We start from the raw sequence: 26,748 nt of genomic DNA, 5'->3' as shown, positions 1-26,748 counted from the left end.
TAGTTTTCAATCCCTCTATGAAGGATGTTGTGCACATCAAGAGAACTTTTGTGGCCAAATGTAATGACTAGCATGGGAGTCTGTCTACTAGATTATGATAAAAATATTGGAATTGGGGTCTAAAACTCACCTTTTGCAACTATAAGCCACATCTTGGATACTGTTATATCTCTCCTTATTTACCCATGGTTTTCAATTTAAACTTGAAATGACATTTGCAATAATTAGACTTGGTTTGACAACACAAATTTCTTACGATATGGTCTACTATTTTGGAGCCTAAGTTAGATCACTTTTCTTGGTGTATTCTTTTCCAAGGCTTATTGCTAGGGTCATAGATAGTTCATATGGGCATTTGAGACCCTCATTTCCCATTCTACAAGTAGTTGGTTTAAGGAAGCTAAGGTAGCATAACAACTTCCAACAATAATTTTGAGATGAGGGTTATGCAAATTTATTAGATTTTTACAATAGTTACAAAAACCAAATAGAAATAAAAATAACTATGATTCATACCACAACATAGTGATTTATGGAATTGAAACATGAATTTCCCCTCCAACAGCTCTCCTTCCCAAGTGCGTTTGAACTCCCAAACTACCCCTTGGTTGATCTCATGGGTGTTGCTGCTTTTGGTGCTTCTATTACAGTTGGATTGGAGGCCCCCATGTTGATCGTTGGTGCCATCACCTCTACTAATGCTATTGATGGTCATGTTGTGCGTTCTTCCAAAACCTTTTTTGTTAGTCATTGCAACTTTTCTCGTGTGGCTCATTCCGTGGCGCACTCCCCCAAGGGGATTCAACCTCTACCTTGTGCCAAATCCTCCCTGATAGTGATTTGTGGACAAGATGTTGTGGATAACATCGACTTCTACCAATACTGTGCCCTGGTTTGCAGATTTATAGGTTTTTGGCCCTCTCTTCCAGACCTTCATTGCTGGGTAAGTGAATCCAAGAAGCCTCTGGTTGCTAATAGCATTGAGCTTTTTCCTTGTGCCAAGGCTTTTTTTATTGCTTCTTTTACCTCCTCTCATGCATGTTGTGGACCTAGGGGACCATTCTCTCTCCATTAAACCCTAGACAAACTTGTTTAACCCTCTCACTGAACCTCTTAACTTGCATCCTATTTGGGTTCGCCTCCCTAATCCCCCCTCATTTATGGGAGCATTCTTGCGATGAGGCCATTGGCAACTCTATTGGATTTTTTTGAAGGTTGATGATGCTACCTCTTCTAAGGGCCACTCCACTTTTTACCATATCCTAGTTGACATTGATATTTATGTACCTCTCCCTAGGGAGGTGGTTTTAATGGTTGGGGATAGGCCCTAGCCCCAACCCCTAGACTTTGAGGGCCTCCCCTTTTATTGCAAGAGATATATTTCTATGGGTCATCTCACTCTTGACTGTCTACTACCTCGATGCAAAGAAAGTTCTACTTGGTGGAAAGACACTACTGTTGAAGACTTGACGATCAATACTTTGGACTCTTCATCCATGGGATCCTCTCACGAGGATGACGTCCCCTCCTGAGATGATTTCATTGATGAAGCTTTGGACCCTCTTGCCTCTTTGGTCACTGAACCTTGTGTCCCTATGACTCCTTCAAATTTGCAACGTTGTTCTCCTCCGATCATTTCTGCTCATGATGCCTCTCTTCTGTAGCATCCAGTTGTTGTCTCTCCCCCTATCATTGCTACAAAACTGCCCTTGATAGATCCCTCCCTACTGGAATCTCCTTTTGTTATACCTAATGATAGAATTTCCTAGACTATGGTCAGTCATAGACATAAAGGGAAGTCTCCTTCTACCCCCCAAAACCCCCTTTCTTGAGTTGGGTTTTGACTTGTTTCAGCTTTGACATGATCTTATTTTCTTGGCAGGCTTTGTTGTTTTGGGTTTTGTTTTCCTTAATACCTTTGGGCTGTTGTATTAAGGGTCAACACCCTTATTTTTCGTACTTCTTTAATAAAAAACATAGTGATCTATGTGAGGGAAACCATTTGAGGAGAAAAACCCACAATCCAAAAGCCAAGTCCAATAAATTTTATAAAAATGAACAAGATAATAAAATATTTGCATTACAAGCTTTCATAGGAGTATCACCAAACATACATTTAGTGGTAACTCAATAGCTACTAGACTCTCACGCCCAATACAATTCCCATCTTTAAAATAATGCCCTCATAAAATAGCATTTTTTTCTAGGGAAAGAAAATCCAATGCAACCTCTATTGTTAGGTTTGTTACTTTCAAAAACATTACCCTCAAACCCTTGCTAGGACATGCAACCCCTGGACCCCCCCAAGGGATGATCACCTCAAACCTCATGAGGAGTATCCCCTCATATCCCCCACATTCAATATATTAACCTATTGTAATTTTAATGTTGAGACTCCCCTTTTCCTAATAATCAAATTCTTTTAAACACCTCTTCTAGTTTTGTCCCTAAGATCAAAAGCTCTAGAAGTGGAATCATTATTTCTTTCAACCTTTGGCTAGAGTCATTTTCTTGGCACGTGATTCTTTTGGACAATTGGGATAAAAAATACATAATTCATACTCCATATGAGAGAGATTGAATGAATGAGATTATAAATCCCCTCCAAGAATTAGCTTTATTACTAATCATGAGTGGAAGAATTTTTTTTTGCTATCTACAAACAATAATTCTCTCTTTATGAAAAACTAAATCCAATCATAAATATAGAAGCCACTCCATAGTTTTAATGAATAAGGAATCTAAATCTAGATGCAAGTCTTTGAACGTAACTATGGTGTCTTCATAATGAAAAAAAGACATCTCCTCCAAAATAAGAATTATGTTCAATTTTGGCCAATTGTTGTTGTATTTGATACTACTAATTTATATACACAATAAAACTAATTTTAAAATGACTCTCATTGAGGCCTATCAAACCACCTTATATTTTTAGGATATTACACTCAATGAAGAAGGAATTGAGAAAAATGAGATTATTGAAAAATAGTTTCATTCTTATTTCTTTCAAGTGGTTATGAAAGCTTTTCTTGGTGTTTATAAAAACTAAGACAAATGTGAAAAATATGGATCCATATTACTTGTGACTTTGTTTTATGTTTCAATCCATCAAATATCTACTATCTCGTGAAGGATAAAAGCACTGAAGGATAGTGCATATGTACCTCTAAGAAATCCAAAAGAGGACATGCATTTCAATTACAAAAAAAAACAATATTCTATTAAATCTATTATTGTTTGTGTAACAGAGGAAATTTGCTACCTCAAGGATGATGGATCCTTGAGAATAAACTATCCCTCTGATACCTCCTCGAACTGGTGCTAAGATGAGCCAGGGGATAATAGAATTATGCTAGGATATCAGACACTTGAGAGACATCTCTAGACGTCTCTGCAGAGCCTCTGTCTTGGGGACGAGTGCGCGGAGCTGGGACACCAGTGTGACGCGCTGTCGTCCTATACGGACGGAGCGCAAAGTCTGAGCAAAAAATGAGGATGCACTAACAAAACTTGCAAAATAACTAAATAATATCAGAATGAATAAAAAATGTGAATTATGAAACAAAATAAAGAAAATAAGAAAAAAGTAGAGAAATGTTACAAAGTAGCCATGCTATGAAGCTTCCTGCAAGATAGTCTCTTCCTCACGATAATTTACCTACACACATGCAAGAGCAAAAATGTTGGGGGTTTTGTTTTGGAGCCTTCTTAAGTGAGACCCCCATTTTGGTGTTTCCACCTTCATGGACAATCCAAGAAGCCACGAGAATAATAAAGTGATAAAGATAATTGAAAAGATGCAACAAGAGACTGGTAAAAAGATATTGGAAAATGAAAGAGAGAGATCAAGGAAACTCCCCTTCCATGAACGATTGTTGGAAATGGTGATGTAGAGTGCTTGAGATGCTCCAACAATGGTAATGCTTGTAGAATGTTGTCCAAAGATAACCTCGAAGAGCTTCAACCTGCAAAAGCTCATCAACTTGCCAAGATAATCCTTCAAAATGCCTTCAAAATTGATAGACAAAGGCCCTAGAAGGAAACCGGATGTCAGAGTTCGCATACAGAGGTGTTATGATTCCTTCTGGGTGCAAGCGCAATGCTCAAACGATGACTTGTAGACTATTAGATTCACGGGATGCTAGCGCGCCGCGTGGACGTTTGCACGTTGCGCTTGTGCCCCTGAAGGTGACAGGTTGGTGGCCTTGGTGATACTTCAACCAGAGCTAACAAATACGGTTAAAGTGGACAAAAAGATAGGATGGCGAAGCCTAAACTCCGATGACATGGAGGAAGGCGCCATTTGTCGCATTAATAGCAAGGGATAATATTTTTGATATTAAATTTTGCCCCCACTTTAGCGAGCATGACTTTGCCGAGGGATACGAAGCTAAAGTACAAGAAGATACAGAGAAATAAAAGTCAAGAGAGGGAGGTAGATTTTTGTTGATCAGACGAGGTTGTCCCCAGCTAGATGATGCTAAGATTTGGAATAGATATTGGTACTTGGTACATCGCAAATACGCTAGATGCAGACTAGCCCGATGGATTGTAAGGTAAAGGAAAGGATAACATAACATAACAAAAATAAACCTCACCTTGGAGGAAAGCTCCTGGTTATGGAAAGATACAAGATAAGAGGCCGTCATTGGTATAAGATACATCGGTATGGGTAGCAAGATGCGTTATGCTCGATGGCCATACGATAGGTGTTGGAAAAAATGGTGTCTCAACCTTGCATTTACATGAGGTTACTATTTATAGTAAGTTTTTATTTGAGCACGAAATGGTGTGAAATTATCTTTGAAGCTTCTGATTGGCTAGATAAGCATTCCAGTAAAGATATGTCGTGAGATCGCAACTAGTTTTGAAGATATTAAATTTTCCGTCTTGGAGGGGTCCAATGAAAGGTTTAAATTTGATTTTGAGGACTTTAGAAGCCCCAAAACACCCTTGAAAAGTGGATGTAAGTAGCATAGCATCTTACGAGGAATTAGAGCACTTTGCAAGATTTTTGACGCTTCAAACAGTTCGTCAATAGGACACATGGTTCCCAAGTTATGGCCTTTGAAAGTTTGTACTCTTGAAATAGGAAATATAAAATACACCAGACACATAAATAAGCTGTAAAAAGGGAGGGACACGTCATAGGGCATCTAGAAGGGAGATAAGGTCAGCTACACCTTATTGGGTGGTTTTAGCCCATGGTTTTGTAATACCGTTTGACAATTTCTTGTATTGTATCTCCTATATATGAGGTGCGTGAGATAGCGGTTGTGTGTAAGAGTCTTATGGCTATTGAGTTATCTTTGAATTTCTGATTAGTGGTACTCCTATGAAGAGCTTTCTCTGCAAGTATATTGTAATCTATTTTAATTGCAGAATAATATGGGCGGCTTTTGGAATGTGGGGTTTTTCTCCCGTAAGGGTTTACCCCACGTAAATCACCGTGTTATGGTTTGAATGTTATTATATCTATTTCTATTTTCTGTAACTGTTGTAATTATTTGTAAAACTTTTTGCATTACCCTCCTCTCAAAGTTAGTGTAGGAAGTTGTTTCGCTACTTGACTTCCTTACAAGTGGTATCTGAGCTTGATTGCCTTTGGTTTTAGTTGTGGGTTGTTGGGTTTTTTAAACTAATCCAGATTTGAGGTGGAGCTTGTGCAGAAGACACTTTTTGATCTTGTTGCAGGAATTTTCAGATGGCAAGTTCGTCAGGGAAAATAGAGGTGGAGAAATTTAATGGGACAAATTTTGAGACGTGGAAGCTGAAGATGGAAGATTTGCTAATAGATCAAGATCTGTGGGATGTTGTTGAAGTGAATGTCCAAAGGTCCTCAGATCCTACTACAACGAATCAGTATGATGTTATGGACCGAAAAGCCAAGGGTCTAATCAGATTGTGCCTGGCAAACTAGGTTTTGATCAATGTACATGAATAAAATACTACAAAGAAGCTATGGACTAAGCTTGGTGAAATGTATCAAGTGAATATTTATTAAATCATATTTTTTTGAGGAAGAAATTGTATTCCTTGAAGATGGAAGAGGGTGGACGAATTGCAGACCACCTAGAAGCATTCAATATGTTGGTGGCTCAATTAGTATTTGTTGGTGTCAAGATGAATGAAGAGGAGAAATGCCAAATCTTGCTTTGTTCTTTTCCTGATTTGTGGGATTCTCTTGTTATGGCTATCGGTAGTACTTCTGTTGTTTTGAAGTTTGAAGATGTGGTGGGTGCCCTACTTGGTGAAGAGATGCAGAGGAAGGTATCCCTTAGTTCAAAGTAAGCCCTAACTGTTAGTGGAAGACCTAAAGAGAAAGGTAAGAAGAATGAGAAGCGCGATAAGTCCAAATCGAAAGGGAGATCGAAATCTCCTGGAAAGTCCAAAGTCATTTGCTGAAATTGCAGTAAACCGAGTCACATCCATAAGTACTGCAAAGAAGAAAACAAGAAGAAAAAGAAGAAAAAGAAAATTTTTGATACTGATTCTAAGTCCGAGAAGGAAGATGGTGATGCATTTATTGTAGCTTTGGTGACTCATGCAGGTAATGATGCTTGGTTAATTGACTTAGGTGCATCTTTTCATATGACTGCCAATAGAGATTGGTTTTCTGAATATGAAGAATTTAATGGAGGTAAGGTGTACTTGGGTGATGATTCACATTTAGACATTGTTGGTCAAGTTAAAGTTAGAATCAGGTTTTCTGATGGTAGAATAAAAAGGATTAATGGTGTGCTGCATATCCCTGGATTAAAATGAAATCTATTATCTATGAGCAAACTGATAGATGCATGTGTGTAGGTAGTCTTTTCTGAAGCAGGATGTAAGATGATTAAGGGTACTGTGGTAATTTCTAGAGGTGTCAGGTTCAACACTTTGTATAAGATAGACGCATACATTGTTGAGTGTAATAGCACTTCTGTTAAAAGTAAATCCATGAAGATTTGAGGGTTTCACCTTCAGTAGATGTAAATAGCTTTTGGGTACCTAAGGGTGCTCTTTCTTCTGAAGCAAACTTACCTGCAAAGAAGACTATGTTATGGCACCAGAGGCTTGGCCACATTGGAGAAAAGGGTCTAAGGATCTTGAAAAATAAAAACCTTGTTTGAATGATTGTAATCTTGACTTTGATTTTTGGGAGCATTGCATTTATGGAAAACAAAACTACGTTCAGTTTTACTCGAGTTCTCATAAAACTTGTGGTGTTTTGGATCTTACTCATTCTAATGTGTTTGGTCATGTAGATGTTCCTTTGATTGGAAATCCACATATTATGTTTCATTTATTGATGATTTTAGTAGGACATGGGTATATTTTCTAAAGAGTAAATCTGAAGTTTTCGGTCGAATTAAAGAATTTAAAGCAATGGTTGAGTTGCAGACTGGAAAGAAAATTAAATGTTTGAGGACTGATAATGGCTGTGAATTTTTCTTTAATGATTTTGATAGATTCTATAAAGACAGTGGCATTAACAGATATAAGATAACTTCGTATTCTCCACATCAGAATGGAGTTGCAAAAAGAATGAACATGACATTGATGGAGAAGGCTAGGATTATGCTGAGTGGTGCTGGTCTAGAACAAAAGTTTTGGGTTGAAGATGTTGCCACTGCTTGCTACCTGATTAATAGGTCTCCTACATCAACCCTTGTTGATAAAATGCCTATGGAAGCATGGTCGGGTCACAAGCCTTCATTGAGACATCTTAGAGTTTTTCTTTGCGAGGCATATGCACATGTGCCAAAGGAGAAGCAACCAAAGTTGGAGAATAAGGTTGTGAAATGTATTTTCATTGGGTATAGTTATGGTGTGAAAGGATACAAGCTTTGGGACCCTATTGTACAAAAGGTAATTCATAGTAGAAGTGTTATTTTTAGAGAAATTAAGTCTCCTTCTGTTACATTGTAGCCATAATAGACTAAAAGGGAAGATGTGATTAAATTTCCTTCTACACTTGAAAGAGTTGAATTGAGACCCCTAGATAGGCAAGAATTTGAGGAGAGCTCGTCTAGCTCTGAATCTTCAAAAGAGGTGGAAGAACCTCCAACTTAGCTTGTTTGAAGGTCTACAAGACATAGACAAAAACCTAAAAGGTATTCACTTGATGATTGGAGATGCATTTTTTCTTTGAATACTAATGTGGATGAACCAAAATCTGTAGAGGAGGCATTAGGTATGAATGATGCAGAATCCTGGAAGATTGCTATGGAAGAAGAAATGACAGCTTTGAGAAAGAATCCTACATGGGATCTTGTACCATTGCCTAAAAGATGAAAGCATGTTGGTTGCAAATGGGTGTTGAAGAAAAATATTGGTTCAGATGGAAACATTGAGAAGTATAAAGCAAGCTTGGTCGCAAAAGGCTACTCTCAGGTTGAGGGTGTTGATTATGGTGAGATATTTACTCCTGTTGCCAAAATGACATCCATTAGATTTTTGCTTTCTATTGCTACTGCTTATGATTTAGAGGTTGATCAAATGGATGTGAAAACTTCTTTCCTTCATGGTGATTTGGAGGAGGATATTTATATGACACAACCAGAGCACTATGTGGTGAAAGGTAAAAGTAATTTGGTCTGTAAATTAAAGAAATCCCTGTATGGCCTTAAACATAATCCTAGGATGTGGTACCAAAAATTTGATACATATGTGTTGAGTTTGAGATTTGAGCATTCTAAATCAGATCACTGTGTTTATTATAAATCTGATGGTGATCATTTTCTATACTTTGCATTGTATATATGTTATTCATTGGTAAAGAGAAAGGTATGATTTCAGAACTAAAGTCTCAGCTCGCTGCTAAATTTGAAATGAAAGATCTTGGTGCAGCAAAACACATTCTTGGGATGGAAATTAGAAGAGATAGAGTGAACAAAAATCTATGGCTAGGCCAGGGTAAGTATGCAAATTCAGTGTTACAGAGGTTCAACATGCAGGATTGTAGACCATTGTGTGTTCCTTTTACAGTTGGAATGAAATTATCTGTTGCAGATTGTCCTACATCCCTATCGGAGATGGAAGATGTGAGAAGAGTGCCTTACCAAAGTGCAACTAGAAGTTTGATGTATGCTATGGTCTGTACTAGACCAAAAATTTTCCAAGAAGTGGGAGTTTTGTCCAAATATATGTCTAATCCTGGTAGAGTTCATTGGGATGCAACCAAAAGAGTCTTCAGATATTTGAAGGGTACCTTAGATTATTCTTTGTGTTATCATGGTAATTTAGTTGGAGACGTGATTTCCCTTGATATTCATGGTTATGTGGATTCAGACTGGGCAGGTGACATTAATAGCAGAAGATCCACCAATGCTTATGTGTTTACTTTATTTGGTGGTACAATTAGTTGGATGAGTAAGGGATAGGCTGTGGTTGCTTTGTCCACTACTGAAGTAGAGTATATGGAAGCTACTCATGCTTGTAAAGAGGACATTTGGCTTAAGAGACTGTGTTCATATATTGGAATAAAACAAGGAGTAGTGACACTATATTGTGACAGTTAGAGTGCGATCTGCCAAGCTAAGAACCCGTCATTTCATGCCTAGACCAAGCACATTGATGTTCAATATCATTTTGTTAGAGATATGGTCAAAGATGGTAGGGTAAAGCTAGTTAAGGTAGAAACTTTGATAAATGCTGCAGATTCTTTAACTAAGGCTGTGAGCACAGAGAAGTTCAGATGGTGTTCGGAGTCTATGGGCCTCATGGCCCCTAGCAATTAATTCATTGTGTTGATACTCCCTTTTCTCTTGCAAGGTGTTCGAAAAGTGGGAGATTTGTTGGAAAAAATGGTGTCTCAACCTTTCATTGACATGAGGTTACTATTTATAGTATGTTTTTATTTGAGAAAGAAATGGTGCAAAATTCTCCCTGAAGCTTTTGACTGGCTAGATATGCATTCCGGTAAAGTTACGTCGTGAGATCGCAACTAGTTTTGAAGATATTAAATTCTCTGTCTTGGAGGGGTCCAATGAAAGGTTAAATCTGATTTTGAGAACTTTAGAGGCCCTAAAATGCCTTGAAAAGTGGGCATAAGCGGCATAGAGGCTGACGAGGAATTAGAGCACTTTACGAGCTTTCTGGTGCTTCAAATGGTTCATCAATAAGACACACAGTTCTCAAGTTATGGCCTCCAAAAGTTTGTACTCCTGAAATAGGAAATATAAAATACATCAAACACATAAATGAGATGTAAAAAGGGAGGGACACATCATAGGGCATCTAGAAGGGAGATAAGGTTGGCTATACATTATTGGGTGGTTTTAGCACATGGTTTTGTAATACCGTTTGACGGTAGCTTGTATTGTATCTCCTATATATGAGGTGCATGAGATAGAGGTTGTGTGTAAGAGTCTTATGGCTGTTGAGTTACCTCTGAATCTCTAATTAGTGGTACTCTTGCGAAGAGCTTGCTCTGCAAGTATATTGTAATCTGTTTTGATTGCGGAATAATATATTGGGCGGCTTTTGGAGTGTGGGGTTTTTCTCCCGTAAGGCTTTTCCCATGTAAATCATTGTGTTATGGTTTGAATGTTATTATATCTATTTCTATTTTTTGTACCTGTTGTAACGATCTGTAATTTTTTTTGCATTACCCTCCTCTCAAGGCTAGTGTAGGAAGTTGTTTCGCTACTTGACTTCCTTACAATAGGGCGTGATATGCCAATATGGATAACCATATGATAAGGTGAGATGATTGTCAACATGGATAGCGACATGCTAGATGACCATGCGATAGGGCATATAGGAAATAAATTTTCCGGCATGGGTAGTGACATGCTAGACAGCCATGTGATAGGGCAGATAAATTTGGTAGTAGTAGATTAACCCCTACAAAGGCAAACAAGAGAGAAAAATCAAGAATTGTTTGGCCCCCATGTAGGTGATCTTTGGAATAGATCTAGTGGCTTCTTCCCCCACCTAGGCAATCTTGGAAAAGAAAAAGATCAATTGGTTTGGCCCCCACCCAGGCGAGCATGAAAAAACAACTAGCAAAGGAAACAAATGCAAGAGCTAAAAGATAAAATGCAGCTATGATGGCCCCCCTTAGAATGATATACGTGGAAGGCATGTTATTCTAAGGAGAAGAGCAGTTGTGGCACGTCAACATAGCGAGATGTTTCCATGAAATGGCACCAAGAGAAAGTGGCACATAGATATCCACAACATCAAAAGATGCAATGCAAGAGGACATGGGGATCCGATAATTTGGCATCATAATCCATAGCAGTATGAAAAGGATATATAGTATCACTATGAGATGGGTGTATCGTCATAGTGTCAAATTTCTCGAATCTGAAGAAGAGCACATAGAACAAAGATAAAATAAAAATTTGGGTCAACATGGAAGAAGGCAAAGAATTCCGCCAATGATTTGCATTGTTCCCGAATGGCAAAAAATAAAGAAACAACAAATAGAAGAAGGTAGACAAATAGAGGAATTTGTATGATAGAAAATCCCCTATATTTGGGCACCTACAAAGTAACTCGAGTCCCTCAGGGGAGCACAACGGATAAAGATAGTCAACCTCCTGTATCCTAGTACCTACAGAGTAACTTGGGTCTCGTGGGAGGGAACAAATAGATAAAGCATGCATGGGGGAACATAGTCACGTATACATGCAAACATATGTAGAGAAGAAAGACAAATATCTAAAGGTCATCTCGTAAGAGATCATCGTCCTCCCAATCTAGGTCATAGGGAGAAGGGAGGCGAGCTTGGAGAGGGGCTATCGCAAGGACTGCACCGGGCACTTCACTAGCAGTGAGAGCATGAGACGAGGCAGTGATGACGTCTTTGTCTATAGGCTTGGAGGAGGCAAGCGCCAATGATCGCGTGAAGATCGTAGATAAGGCCGAGGTGTCCTCCAAGGAATCAAACATGCAGGCTTCCGTGGAGGAAGCAGTTGACTCACTTGGAGAAGATGAAACAAGAACAAGACTGCTGACCTTTGGAAGAGGGGTAGTAACAAATTCGAGAGAAGGTAGGGCCTTCTTGATCACGCACACGAAGACATGCAAAACAACAGGCACTGAGACAGGTAGAGGAAGGGGTGAGGAACATACCTGCGAAGACTTGCATTGTCGAAACTCTGAGACATGGCCTTATTCAAACTTGTGCTTACACGGGATAGGAGTGTCATGCCTCCTATCAATTGTAGCAGGTTGAAGGATCCCAAGAAAACTCGGATGTTGGAGTGGTGGTGAAACAGGCGGGGCAGACAAAGCTGCATTGGGCACCACTTGTGTGTGCAAAATATTAAGTGGCAGGGACAAGGGAGGCATGTTCGACAAAGAGGAGGCTCTAGGGAAGGAGCATTGAATACCTGCACTCACTTAGGGGGAGGTTGGTGAGAAACACTTGAATCGGCAGGGAGTGAGACTGAAACAGATGCAGAGATGGGAGGAAGGGATAGGCTTCTAAGCATTAGTGCTAGGTGTCAGGGCCACACCAGTGGACTGCAAGGCAACGTCACGCTCTTGAGCTTGGGCCCGTCGAAAACATTTATGCTCATGCGCATGCTGGTTCCGACGGAGGTGAGGACCACCAATCGAAGCTGAAGAGGATTTAGGAGCATCATGCTCCATAGGAGTGGCCTCCAAAATTGTGTCAAGGATGGGGGAAGGCCTAGCCGATGAAATAGGAGGTGCATCTTGGAGAGGCACCACATGCACAACAACATTCACCTAACCTCATTTCACTCGAGGAGCGGTCGGAGGAACAGAGGGTTCTGACATGGACTGTGAGGAAGTTGTAAGTGGAGAAGAATAAACATGAGAAGAGCACTTCCCTTTCTTGTAACGAGAGGGCCGAGGAATATTGGCCATGATCGGGAGCTTGAAGGGAGGGCAGGCCGCGGACTTTGACAACATAGGTGCCTTTCCCTTGGCTGCGCTAGGTGTAGTCATAGGAACAACAAACACTGCTGGAGGCTATGGGGTCCTAGGAAGACGTGGAGGTCTGTTCGAGGGAGCAGGCTGAGCCTCGACCCTCGATGATGAGGAGACATGGGACACTACCCGCTCCAAGATAGGAATCGATGGAGGAGGGGTCGATGCAGGAGGCGACAACGAAATGCTAGGCTGCATAGATGTAGGGGCCAACTCCACCATCTTATATTTATAGTAAGAGCGATACATTAGATCACCGCAGGGAAGCATGGGCCCCATCGGAGTAGGCCAAAAGTGGTCCAACAAAATACCCCCACGGGCGATCAAGGGTCGATATCTAGTGTCCTGGATGACATGCACCATGCCCTCATGGGGGAACTTAAGACATTTGTGGACAACTGAAGGGACTGCCTCCATGGAAATCAACCAAGGAATGCCAAGCTTAACTCAGAAGAGGTCCGACTTGGGGATGATCACGAACACAGAGGACACCACCTTAGGCCCTAGGAGGACCATCAAGGTGATACTACCCAACCTAGAAAACCCATCATGCATCCTCAAGGTTGCGCGAAAGTCATCATACGCCGACCTATGCCAACCGTTCACAAAGAGAGTCTCCTCTATGATAATGTCAACTCTACTTGATGGATCAACCATCACTCCTGTAATAGTTTGACCATTCAACTTGGCAGGGACATAAAGAAGAGCACGTTCTCCGCAATACGGGGCATCCAAAGGGTTGAATGATAGGGACAGATCAAATTTCCTTCCCCTTCTGGGTCGGAGGTGTGTTAATGGGGGTGATTGTGACCATATTCACATATGGACCATCATCTGAGGAAGGATCTGATGCATAGATAAAGTTTTTTGTATGTGGAGGGAAAGGACTAGTATAAATCTGCAAGTCGTTGTTGCTTTTATCAACAAACTTGTTTGATTTGTGCTTCCGCACATCCACGTTGATTGCATCACTGTCGATGTGGTCTTGGAAAACACGTCGAAGACGATAACACCGCTCAATGTCATGGCTAGGCACACAGTGATAATGATTTTAACTTCGATCCATCATACCAACGCGGGTAGGGTCGACTATCAGACAATGGTTTAATTTCCAGAAGGGTGTTGAGGTTGTCTTTCAACAATTGCTGCATTATGCTCAAGTAAGAGTCATTCAACTTGGTAAAGACTGCATTTATTCTTTCTAGACCCTTCCGTTGATGTACTTGCAAAGGACCCACCACGAGGGTTTGAAGTGACATCTTTGAACTGTGACACAGTGTGTTGATAATTCGTAAGAGCAGAGAACATGTTTGCAAAGTTCTGATATCAGTTAAGGGATAGATTTTCCCTCAATGCCGACTGTAGATTGTCGATGAACATTCTCTGCAGGTCGTCGTCGGGAAGGGAAAATGAGATCTTAGTGGAGATAGCTTGATACCTTGAAATGAAGTCTGTGATCTTCTCATTAGGTTTCTGTTTACAATGAACAATGTCTCCAATAGTGACCTTGCTACCAATGTTTGCCTGGAACGGCTTGAGAAATAGATCTATAAGCTGATCAAAGTTATGAATAGAATAGTCAGGTAAGGAGCTATACCATTCTAACGTTGTCCCCTTGAGGGAACACAAGAATAACTTCAATAGAACGAAGTTTAGACTATGGTAATCACTACACATAGTCATGAAGGAATCTATGTGCACATTTAGATCCCCATCACCATTGAACCTATCAAATTTCAGGGACTTAGCGACAGTCGGAAGGATGGTATTCAAGATGGTGATATCAAAGGGACTCTTCCTGTAATATGTAGACACAAATGATTGACCAGAAGAAGAGGCTAAGATTGTCAGCTCCAACTCCAACTGCCCCATGTTCTGCAAGATTGTATTTAGGACAGGATTAGAAGGCAGAGGAGGTGGAGGTGGGCTAGATCCGCTGCCACCTCCACCAGAACCTCCATAAGGACCAATGCCACCGACGAATGTAGTGTTGGTGCTAACTGTAGATATCTGAGCTGTAGCGGAAGCGAAGGTTGAGCTACTAGACATGCCCATATAACCCAGCATAGTAGTAGAGGCATTGATACCATGAATAGTGGGCCCAGGGTCAACCATATGTAATGTCAAACCAGGTATGTCGACACTCAGCTGAGAGCCATAGACATCAGACTGACCGTCCTAAGGAGAAGCATCTACTAGGGGTACATGACTCTTCACAATCATGGATAACACTCTCAACATCTCTAAACCTCTCTTATCCAAGATGAACATATCCCTCAGGGTATTAACTACATTCCCCGCCCGGGGGAGAACATTCTCTCGATTAAGAAACCCTTCAAAGTCTCTCAGGTTCTCCTCTAAAGACTGGATCCGATCAAAGTTGATAGTGATAGCGGAAACATGGTCAACAACGTGAGGAGAAGACGACAAAGAGTTTGTTGGGGAATTGTTATGAGAACTAGCAGTTGAAGAGCCACCCATGAAAGGGATCATAAGAGCATGGGAAGTAAGAAACTCGTTTGGGTCAGAAGAAGGATCCTTGTTCATCATGCCGGGTAGAGGAGGACTGTAACGATCAGGTGGGAAATTTTGCCTAGATGACCTCCTAACTATGACTCCTATGGTAGTCTGGGTCATAAAGCTCATAGATAGGCTATACGACGTTCAAGACCACACTACATGGACATGGACAAGTCTGGAGTGATAAAGTCGATTTAATTTAAATGCAAATGCTAAAGGGAAATGCAGAAATTTAAAAGCGAATGTTTTTTATTTTATTTATTAAGATTTTTTTATTTTAAAAAAATTTAAAAGCTCATGCAATAAACTGGCCTGAAAGTAAAGATGCAAATAAGATTTATTTCATGTCGGGTTCATCAAAATGTAACAGAGGAAATTTTCTACCTCAAGGATGATGGATCCTTGAGAACAAACTATCCCTCTGATACCTCCTTGAACTGGCGCTAAGATGAGCCAGGGGATAGCAAAATTATGCTAGAATATCAGACACTTGAGAGGCATATCTGGATGGCTCTGTAGAGCCTCTGTCCTTGGGATGAGCACGCAGAGATGGGATGCCAGCGCAATGTGTTGTTGTCCTATACGGACGAAGCACAAAGTCCGAGTAGAAAACTTCGGATGCACTGACAAAACTTGCAAAACAACTACATAATATCAGAATGAATAAAAAGTGCGGAGTACGAAATAGAATGAGGAAAATAAGAAGAAAGTAGAGAAATGTTACAAAGTAGCCACTCTATGAAGCTTCCCGGAAGATAGTCTCTTCCTCACGATAATGTACTTACACACATGCAAGAGAGAAAATGTTGGGGGTTGTGTTTTGGAGCCTGCCTAAGTCAGACCCCCGTTTTGGTGTTTCCACCTCCACGGACAACCTAAGAAGCCACGGGAATAATAAAGTGACAAAGATAAGTGAAAAGATGCAACAAGAGATTGGCAAAAGATATTGGAAAATGAAAGAGAGAGATCAAGGAAACTACCCTTCCATGAACGATTGTTGGAAATGGTGACATAGAGTGCTTGAGATGCTGCAACAATGGCAATGCTTGTAGAATGCTGTCCAAAGATAACCTTGAAGAGCTTCAATCTGCAAAAGATCCGATGGACTTATAAAGCACTGAGAGGGGGGGGGGTGAATCGGTGACACCAAAAACAGTACTACTTTAAACACTGACCGATATATATATATATATATATATATATATATATATATATATATATATATATATATATATATATATATATATAACAGGTTTACTCAATACTATGCATGCAATCCAAAATGATATTAAAGCATCCATAATAAGTAAAACATCCACCATAACACAAGTGTTTATATGTGGAAAACCCAAATGGGAAAAACCATGGTGAGATGGGACTCACAAGCTAACTAATTGCAGTAATAGGTAACTAACCAATTAAGGTCTACAAAAATGCTTTGCTAGGAGCGAATCATGTTAAAGATCCCAAAGCTCTGTTAGGAGCTATACCCCGTTAAAGGTAGTACGCTGCTAGTAACCTCAGTAGAAGATTTCAAAATCCAAACTAATGGATCGCCTTGTTAAAGGATTTGAACAATGAAGCTTGTTAGAGCTTACCCAGTTAGGGGATTTGACTGTTGTAGTGATTAGAAAACAACAGGTGGTGTGATCTTGAAGTAGCACAACTTGCTTGAATAGATCCTCTTCTGCACACTCAAAAATGCATAACCAACATACTCTACAATGCCTTCAACAACTTAACACTTCTATCTTCACATCAAATCATCTCATATCATGTCTTTAAAATAATTCATCATAATATCACTATATAGACATTTAGATTTCATGTCGGCCTTAGAAATTATATCACAATTTCCTAAGTGTTGTGTATCTGGATAATCAAACATAACTCATCACAAATTACCGCCAAAATTTGTCGGTTAGGGTAACTCATCGTGACTGGTGATAACTCATCACACAATCAATGAATACTAGTTGGAACACCGATACCGGTTAGAGTTAACCTCTGTCAACATGTAAACCGATTGTCCTCCATTGCTTCTTTGATGATCACCACTGGATCTTCAAGTTGATGTCAAGTTATTTCCTGCATATACCGGTTGTCTCCATGTACCGGTTTGACACTCTCTAAACCATCATAAACTAAACTTCTAATACCGGTTGCAATACAAGTAACTTTAGAAGTAATACCGGTAGACAATGTGAACATATGTGTGTGTGTACATGTTCCATCAATGACAACATATGAAGTCATTCATTACAATCATCACCAAGCCAACAAGATCATCAACTTGCCAAGAGAATCCTTCAAAATTCTTTCGAAATTGATAGATAAAGGCATTGGAAGGAAACTAGATGTTGGTGGGCGCATAGAAAGGCGTTACGATTCCTTCCGGGTGCAGGTGTAACATTCAAACGACCACCTGCAGACTGTCAGATTCACGGGACACTAGCGCGTCGCGCTGACGTCTCCACGCCGCGCCCGTGTCCCCGAAGGTGACAGGTTGGCGGTGTTGGTGATACTTAGGTCAGAGTTGACAAAGATGGTTTAAGTGGACATAAGGACAGGATGGTGAAACCCGACCTCCGATGACATGGAGGAAGGCACCATTTGTCGCATTAATCACAAGGGATAAGATTTTGGACATTACAATTTGTTTAGTATTTATCAAAGGTATAGCCATAATATTTACATGTCAAACTATATAAATGTACTTGTTGATATGTTACCTACTAATTGGTCCATATATCCCCACGTGGATAGACTTGTATTCTTATAAGCTTTGAACATCATACCAAAAGACTTTAATCGTCAATTTTTAGGCAAGACATCGTGAATCTTTACAAAAAGAAGTCCACACCACTTATAAATACAATAGAAATGATCTATACATTGTTAATATTCATCTAATTGATCGAGCTTCGCACTTAAATGTAAAGTGATCAGCTTTCATTCATCCATTTAATACCAATTGGATTTAGGGATGATATATATCCAAAAGAACACCTTCCTAAACCAAAATTGACCTCAAAACTAATATCTTTTCATGCTAAATAGCAAAAGTTCGATTATGCCACAATAGTGGGAATGGCCACTCCCCAACTAAAACCCCTTAGTGAAAACTAAACACATGGCTGCTTTACTAGAAGGATATATGAATAAAAAAACTAAAGAGGACCAAGTTCAGTGTACCATAACAAGCTTAATGTTTGTATACATAATGCTATACACTTTTCACACATTGCTTGAGATGCGATTCAAAACCATGAAAATAAGACCAAGTTCAATGCACCAAGCTACATTGCTTGTAATTATATAATGGGTACACATTTATGATATGGTTGTAGATGAAAGGTTCATCACAACTCAGCACTTAGGACAAGCACTCTATCTTATCTTGGGTCACTTCAAAGCAAAAGCTTGTCGCATTTTATACTAGTGCATTCGTGGATCATGACGGTGAGACTGTGAAGATGGCAATAATCTTGGTTATAAAGTACAACTTGGGTGCTTATAATGGAGGGCTCCAAGTTAAATGTAAGAAAACCTTAACGTCTGTGAAGTTTTGTATTCAATACTTGTCTTCGAGTTTCAACATCTCAGTTAAACCAAAGTATGGAATGGAGGAAAGACTTCTTGGATCTTATATTTGTGACCTTGGGTATTCTACTATCCATCTTATATCATGCTTTCTTGTGGTATAAAGTTAAGAATCACCCTCTCAAGACTGTAATTGGTGTCAATAGCATTGGCAGAAAGCTTTGGGTTAAAGGCATCATGAAGGTAAGGGCTTTATATGACTGCAAATTCATGAATTTTTTAAATCCATGAATGCTAGCTTGATTTATGGTATAAGAAAAGGAAATATGGAAGGCTTTAAGATATAATATCATTATGTCTCTCTTATTTTCTGATGATGGATTATGAAGTGTGATCTGAAACTTTTATATAGAAAAATCTAACACGATCTATCCAAAAAAAGCATTAAGAAACTATGGATTGTAAAAATCTGATATTATTTAATAATATTATCAATTTAGAATTATTTTGTTACTATGAATTGATGAATCATGTTGCGTTAGGATGGTGAGAAAAATGGAGTTCTAGCAGCGCAGACACTAAGGAACAGCATAATGGAATCCACCTTGATGGCCACAACTTCAATTATATTGGGTTGTGGGATGGCTGCCATGATTAGCAGCACCTACAGTATAAAAAGGCCTCTCAATGACACAGCCTTGGGCTCTCAAGGGGACTTCATATTGGGAATCAAATACTTGCTAGTACTCCTGTTTTCTCTTTTCTCTTTTCTCTGCCATTCTCTGTCAATCTGCTGCAAGTGTGAAGTTGGCTCATTGATAGCTACCCCAGTGAAAAGACATGACTTGGCCAGCATGATTAGTTCAGATTATGTCTGTAAGGTGTTGGAAAGAGGTTTTCTTTTCAATATAGTTGGTAACAGGGCCTTTTATGGGGGGTTTCCTTTGCTTTTCTGGGTTATTGGGCCTCTGCCAGTTTTCCTAGGATCCTCATTGTTAGTGCTTGTTTTGTACTCTACAGATTTTGTTTCTTCTGGAATGGTTAGTAGAAATAGAGATCTTCAAACAAGAGAGGAAGAACAATGTTTGGAATAATTTTGTTTCGTGGTGTAAGAAGTCTACTCATCAATCTTGAAATGAAGATTGTGAAGCATTAATTTTCGCTTCCTCTTTTCAGATGTTATAGATGTTTAATTTGCAAGTGGTTCATGAGTTGTGGAGTTGAACAAATAACTCCAACATATCTATAGATTTATCAATTTGTAAAAAAATATATTATGAAATTAAAATATTTAAAAATTTCAACAACATTAAATAATTTAATATAATAAAATATAATTATAATTATTCTATCTTATGCTGAAATTTGAACTGATGAACTCACAGAAAAAAGATTTTTGTCATAAATGTTACTTCAAATCAGATAGTGCATCTAAGAATAGATCTTTGTGAGATCAATTAGAAAGAATATCCAAGCACGTGAGCTAATGTTCAGCAAAAGCTTAATTAGAATGGATCAACTGCAAGATTTAGATAGGTTACCACGACCATTCTTAATCAGTCACTAAAAAATGATAATTTAGTTTTTAAATTTTATTCTTTCCTTATCACTCAAGTAATAGTTTATAGAAATTTATGTAAGAAAACATCATGCTTATTCACTTTAGAAGTTATTAAAATTTTTTTGGGTGTAAATCCACCCAACATATATATATATATTTTAGATCAAATAGATTAGGTGACATTGCTATTTGTAAAGTAGTGGTGATATTGCACCAATTTAGTTCAACCGTATTACATATGGCTTTGAGGATGTTTAATTTATGGATATTTAATAAGATGTGTAATTTAATTTTTTGGTTTTCAAAAATGATTTTGGGTATGAATAGAGGTTTTATATTTATTAGTAGTATTTAAAAAGTGTTGTCATAGACATGCATATGACTTTATTGTTAAAGGCAGTGTTTATTTATAAGGTTATAAAAAATTGTGTCTATTGATTGATTACTTATATTTATATATGCGAGACATAAAAATTTAGATTATATTGAGGAACAAGGTTGCTATTAGAGCAAGCCATTATGAAGACAACCAAGAGAAGTAGCTAGATATTTTAATGGTTTAAGAAGATCAATCTAAGAAGAATTGTGCATGCTAAGTATCTAGTTAGTTGATGAAACATACTAATTTGCATTAAAGGTTAAAAATATGTTGAATTGTAGATTTCAACACAAATAGAATAAGAAATGAAGAATTGGTGTGTTTTCTATTAGTAGGAACCATGTAAATGGAAGAGAAACTTGTGATGATGATTGTGAAACAAAATAAAGGATAGATATTTATTGTAGTAGTAGATCGAATAATTATCAATAAGGTCAAGGAAGATATGAAAGAGGTAAAAGGAGGGTCATCTAGAGGAATCATTTGTTTTAAGTACATAGGTGAAGGTGAGTGTTTAAATGTAATAAAACATAAGGAGAATATGATTTGAAGATTTAAGAAAACCATAAGAAAAAAACATGATGAAGTTTCTTCTAATAGTAAACAAGTAAGTATAAAAAAGGTGAATTATAACTGGTAAAAAGAAGTTTGCAAAATCCTAAATATTTAGGAAACCAATACAAATATTTTATTTTGTTGCAATCTATGATTATTGATATTGGTAGTAATGATAATTTAGTTGAAAGTCAAATGATGGAGAAATTGAATATAATAGGCCAGACCATCTTAATCCTCAAATAGAGTATCTTTGTAGTAGAAAGATCATCAAGTTTCAAATAGTAAAAAATATCTCACTAGATTTAAAATTGGCTTATATGAAGATAAATATTTAATATGATATTATGCTAATGGATGTTTGTAGTATTTCATTGGAAAACCATGACAATTTGATAGTAAAAAATATATAGGATGAAAGGATTTAAACACTTACAAATTCACAAAAGATTGAGTGAAACATATATATTTTACCATAAAAGGACAATGGTGAATGAACAAATAGTATTCTATAAGTGTAATTTTAGTAAATAATAAGTAATTCCTAAATAATATTAAAAAAAAATTATTTTGTTGTTTTGAAAAAAGAAGAAAACACAAAAATAGGAAAGAAAGAAAATAGAATAGTACATCTTAATATTTCAAAGTTGTTGACAAAGTACATTACCACCATTTAGAAGTATAAATCATCATATGGATCTAATTCTAGAAGAAATTTTACCTAATAAGGAAGTACATAGGTTGCAATCAATCAAAGTGAGGAATTTAATAGATAAGTTGCAACATTGGTGAAGAATGGATTAATAAGAGAAAGTTTGAGTCCATGTTTGGTACCAATAGTTTTAACACTAAAGAAAGGATAATGGAGAATATGTATATATTCTAGAGAAATAAATAAAATTATTGTCAAGAATAGATTTTTTTAATCAAGTATAGATGATCTTATGAATCATTTATATGTTGCAAGTTGATTTATAATCAAAATAAAAACATCCAAGTTCTATATACTAGAATTATCATGTTTTATTTTTAATGAACAAAATCATATTTTGAGATATAACTTACTTGTTAGACTTTTGGTTTGATAGCTATTAACTATCCTTTCCCATAGCTTTGTGTGGTAATCGCCACCAAAACAATCTCCAAGACACAATTATATGGCTTCTCATGCTTTCTTGTCTAGTTTTAAACAATATTCACTAGACACATATGATGGAGCTTCTTTTATTTTGAAACATACAACAATTGATCTATTTATTCAAGGAGATCATTCATCTTCAACTTCCACATCTCATATTTGGTATTTTTAGATTTTAATATCCACGTGGGAAGTAGAAGCCATGGTTTATATTCCTTTTCTTAAATTTAAAAACCACATAATGCAAAAGCTCTCACAATAACTAAGAAACTTTCAACACTCAATAGAAAGGTGCCCTTACTTATGTGGAACCATTAGCTTTGATACGTCAAGTATTGAGAGACAAGGTGAAACTACTACAACAATAACTTCTAAAACCATATGCAAGTCTAAAATTTATCTTTAAAGTTTTTTTTACCATAAGATTAAAATATGTGTTGCATTAATCAAATGAAAAACAAATTAGTAAACCATTTTAGAAAAAAAAAATCCACATGAGAAAGAGGAAAAGTATCTATTAATCTTTAAATATGAGAACATCCACATAGTAACACTCTCTGTCATTTTGATAACACTTTGGCAAAACATATGTACTTGTAAAACAATCACATCACAATATTACTCACCTATTTCTCCAATTTATATAAAAATGAGAGAGTCTAATACAAAAATGATTTTCTCAAATAATATACTATCAAACCATGGTAAAACGAAAAACATAAAAGTTTACAAAAAGAAAATTTAGATCTAGATTAATTAAAGAAAAAACCCAAGAGCTATCAACTAGACAATAAAAGTATCTCCACATATAACATTTGCACAATAATAACTTGATTTTGTAATATATGCATCTTTAATACAAATAAGAGGCTAATCTCATAAGTAAAGAAAGAGATAGAGGTTTACCAAGATTTTTATTAATCATTCGAGTATGCACAATCACAATATTTTTGGATCATTCTAATGTTCTTAAACACATAATGGTTGCTATAATATAATAAAATAGAAAGGAAAATAATACCCAATAGAGTTGGAGAATAAGCACGAAAAAGCTAATTATAAGTGAAAAAATAAAGAGCTAGAGCATGTGCTCTTTGTTTACCTGTTTTGCCACTCTCTTTCATGAATTTTGAAAAACAAATATTACAAGACTTTCTCTTCACAATAAGATGGGACTAGAAAACAATGTATTATAAAATATTACATTTAAATATTGAACATTCCACAATTATATTTACAGAATCTCTTTTTATATAGATTTATTTTTATTCAATGAGATTTTGTAAAATCTTCTGATTTAAAAATATATAAACTTAATTATTCTCCATGTTTTATAAATCCAACATCACTGTTTTGATTGAATGATTTTGAATTAATACACATAAATCTTTATTCCTTTATATGTATTATAGACCTAACGTCACTCTTTTCATTGAATGATTTTGCATCAATATAACCATGAATATCACTTTTCTCAGAAGAAAAGGACATTAATAAGTTCTTTATTTAAAGTTATCAGGCCCTACCATGGTTTGTTCTTCTTTAATCTTAACAATTTTTGTACGTTCCTTTGGTTTGATTTGATGCTCGTGGAAATTATTCAAATGATGCACTCTTTAAAAAAACATTTCTGACAGTCTCTAAAATGTCTGACAGCCATTGATGGAAAGGTGACATGGATGGTTGGAGCAATCTTGCTCATTCCCTCACACTCTCTGACAATCAATATGATATTCATCAATGCATTTTATCGGACATGTCTATTCTGATTTCAAAACGACACTATGGATTGACTAACACGCGTGTTAGTCGCACGTTTTACACTGTCGATTTTGTAATTAACGGCTGCAATTGAATAACCTGTCCCTAACACGCATGTTAGTCGCACGTTTTACACTGTCGATTTTGTAATTAACGGCTGCAATTGAATAACCTGTCCCTAACACGCTGTACGAAAGGTCCGTTTTGAAGCCAGAATAGACGCAACCCATTTTATCTCTATTCTTTCTATTTTAATCGAAATATGCAATACCATATAGATCAATGGAATGAGCATTGAATTCCTTATTGAATATTGAATCGTATTCCTTTGTATTATACAATGTCTATACATGGTTGTGCATATTTTATATCTATGCCTCACCAAAATGACTGTTGCCATTCTATTAGGGTTCGTAACAGCTTTGTGCTAGATTAGTTTTGCCAAAGAAATATCAAATAGCTATATCTTCCTTGAATTTCTAAGTAGATTCATCCTACACAGTTGCATTGTTATTTATGCTGCTCTTCCTCCTTTCCTCCTCTCTTTGAATTTCAAAAGTAGATTCGTTTTTCACAGTTGTATTACTTATGATGTTCTTCATTCTTCTTTCCTCCTCTATATTTCAGTCGATTAGAAGGCTAGGGGTCTGAATACCGTATCATTCAAATCATGATACATACCATGAATGTTCCATGCCACCTCAATTCTAAGCTGAACATAAAAGATTCTTTTATCATAACATGAATCTCTATTTTAGCTTATTGTATACGGGTTTTCTAATTTGTTATCCCTGCATTGGAGCTGGATATTTGTTGCTCTGCAAAAGTTCAATGTTGTGTTGCATATTCTGAAGTTTGTGCAATTCCTCCTCCAGTTGTGCCATGACTTATGATATCCTAGTCAATGTCTCTCTATTCTACATTCTGGAAACGCTGTGCCTGCATGTTCTTATGATCCTTTGTAGGGGCTGCGCAATGTTTTCTTATGCAGTTCTATTAAGACTTCAGGTTGCATTGGACTTTTATGACTTGTGCATCATTTTTTATTGTTGGTTGTGCATTGTTTAGGGCTATGCAATATTTTATTAGAGTGCTCAGTGATTTAAATCTCTTGTGCAATATTTTATTAGAGTGCTCAATGATTTAAATCTTTTGTGCAATATTTCATTATTGGAATTGCCATTGGGCCTTGGTTGGCTCCTGGCTGACCATTGGCATGCTATGGAGCTTCATGAAACTGCGAATATTTCCTCATATCTAAATTAGATATTGTTGTGATTCATGCACCCTTATGGCCACATAATGCTTTGTCTGTGGTACATTCTTACTGGTGCCAACATTTATTAGTGGTTGTGCTAAAACTGCAGACCTTTACAGTTTTCAACATAGTTTTGATAAATCTTTGAAAACCTTTGGTTGGGCTCTCCACTTGTCATATTGGACAAATCCTATCCAACGGTGCAACATTCATTTATTCACTCACTCTAGCATCCATATATAGTGTGTGAGGTACTAGATTGAAAAGGAATCGACAATTCTTATTTGTCTGATAGGACATTGACAATTTGACATCACTTTTCTCAAAGCCTGTCATATTAAGTATAATGGAATACCCTACCACCCTTTAAATGTGCCTCATCAAATACTGATCAAATGGTACAAAAGAGCTCTTCAAGTTGGATATACAATTATAATATTCAGAAAATAGAAAATATATATTTTTTTCTACCTCATGTTGATTGAAACAAGGTGTACAAAAATGAACAATAGAGTTCTTACTTCAATACTAATTATAATAGGATATAGAAAAATATAAAAATATGCATATTTAATAAGTTGTAGATAAGAATTACAATGATATTTTTTCTTTCGAACCTACACAAATCAAGTATGAAATCAATGGATTCATGTTTCCACCTTTGTCTTATAATAGACAAATGTTGCAAAAGACTTAAAGGTTCCAACTTGAAATTGAACAAAGATATACAATTTCAATTATTACCATGATTTATTCTTGAGAGACAAAGCAAGTAATCATAGAGCCACATTTTGAGTAGTAATGTTATGATGTTATATGAATTTATAATATCTTGAGTGAATTTATAATATCTTGAGTGCAATTTAAGGGAGAAATAGAGCCATCTCCATAGAAGAGGGATGATTCTTTAATTTTGATTCAAGAAGCCTATGCTATAAATGGTAAATTTCTTACTAGAATATTGATCAATGGAGTAACCAATGGAATTGAGAATGGAACAAGTATTCTCCTATGAGATATATTTTCATGATTTACTACCAAAAAAATATAATTATTCAATGAAATGAGATAGAGACCAAGGCCTTTTTACTCATATCGATTGACATTCAAGTTTTTACTTGCATGCGAACCTACACCAA

At 37.0% G+C, this 26,748-nt stretch overlaps 2 protein-coding genes across 2 annotated transcripts; one reads left to right on the top strand and one right to left on the bottom strand.

Annotated features, from left to right (window-relative positions):
- Positions 1 to 14,220: 14,220 nt before the first annotated feature.
- Positions 14,221 to 15,009, bottom strand: LOC131858289 (uncharacterized). Its single transcript, XM_059211483.1, has one exon. The coding sequence runs from the start codon at positions 15,007 to 15,009 to the stop codon at positions 14,221 to 14,223; it is 789 nt and encodes a 262-aa protein (XP_059067466.1).
- A 3,855-nt stretch (positions 15,010 to 18,864) lies between these two features.
- LOC131053060 (uncharacterized) lies at positions 18,865 to 20,110 on the top strand. The gene is made up of 2 exons (XM_057987662.2): positions 18,865 to 19,200; positions 19,500 to 20,110. Exons 1-2 carry the CDS (start codon positions 19,033 to 19,035, stop codon positions 20,049 to 20,051), a joined length of 720 nt encoding a protein of 239 aa, XP_057843645.2. The 5' UTR covers positions 18,865 to 19,032; the 3' UTR covers positions 20,052 to 20,110.
- The last annotated feature ends 6,638 nt before the right edge of the window (positions 20,111 to 26,748 follow it).

This window comes from Cryptomeria japonica, chromosome 9 (assembly GCF_030272615.1).
Source record: "Cryptomeria japonica chromosome 9, Sugi_1.0, whole genome shotgun sequence".
Lineage (NCBI taxonomy): Eukaryota > Viridiplantae > Streptophyta > Pinopsida > Cupressales > Cupressaceae > Cryptomeria > Cryptomeria japonica.
This window is presented reverse-complemented; position numbering and strand designations above follow the sequence as displayed.

Excerpts from the sequence above, each read along its gene's own strand:
- LOC131858289 (XM_059211483.1), bottom strand. The coding sequence starts at position 15,009 with ATGGTTGACCCTGGGCCCACTATTCATGGTATCAATGCCTCTACTACT.
- LOC131053060 (XM_057987662.2), top strand. The coding sequence starts at position 19,033 with ATGGAATGGAGGAAAGACTTCTTGGATCTTATATTTGTGACCTTGGGT. Across the intron at positions 19,201-19,499 it reads GGGTTAAAGGCATCATGAAG|GATGGTGAGAAAAATGGAGT; the intron begins GTAAGGGCTTTA and ends ATGTTGCGTTAG.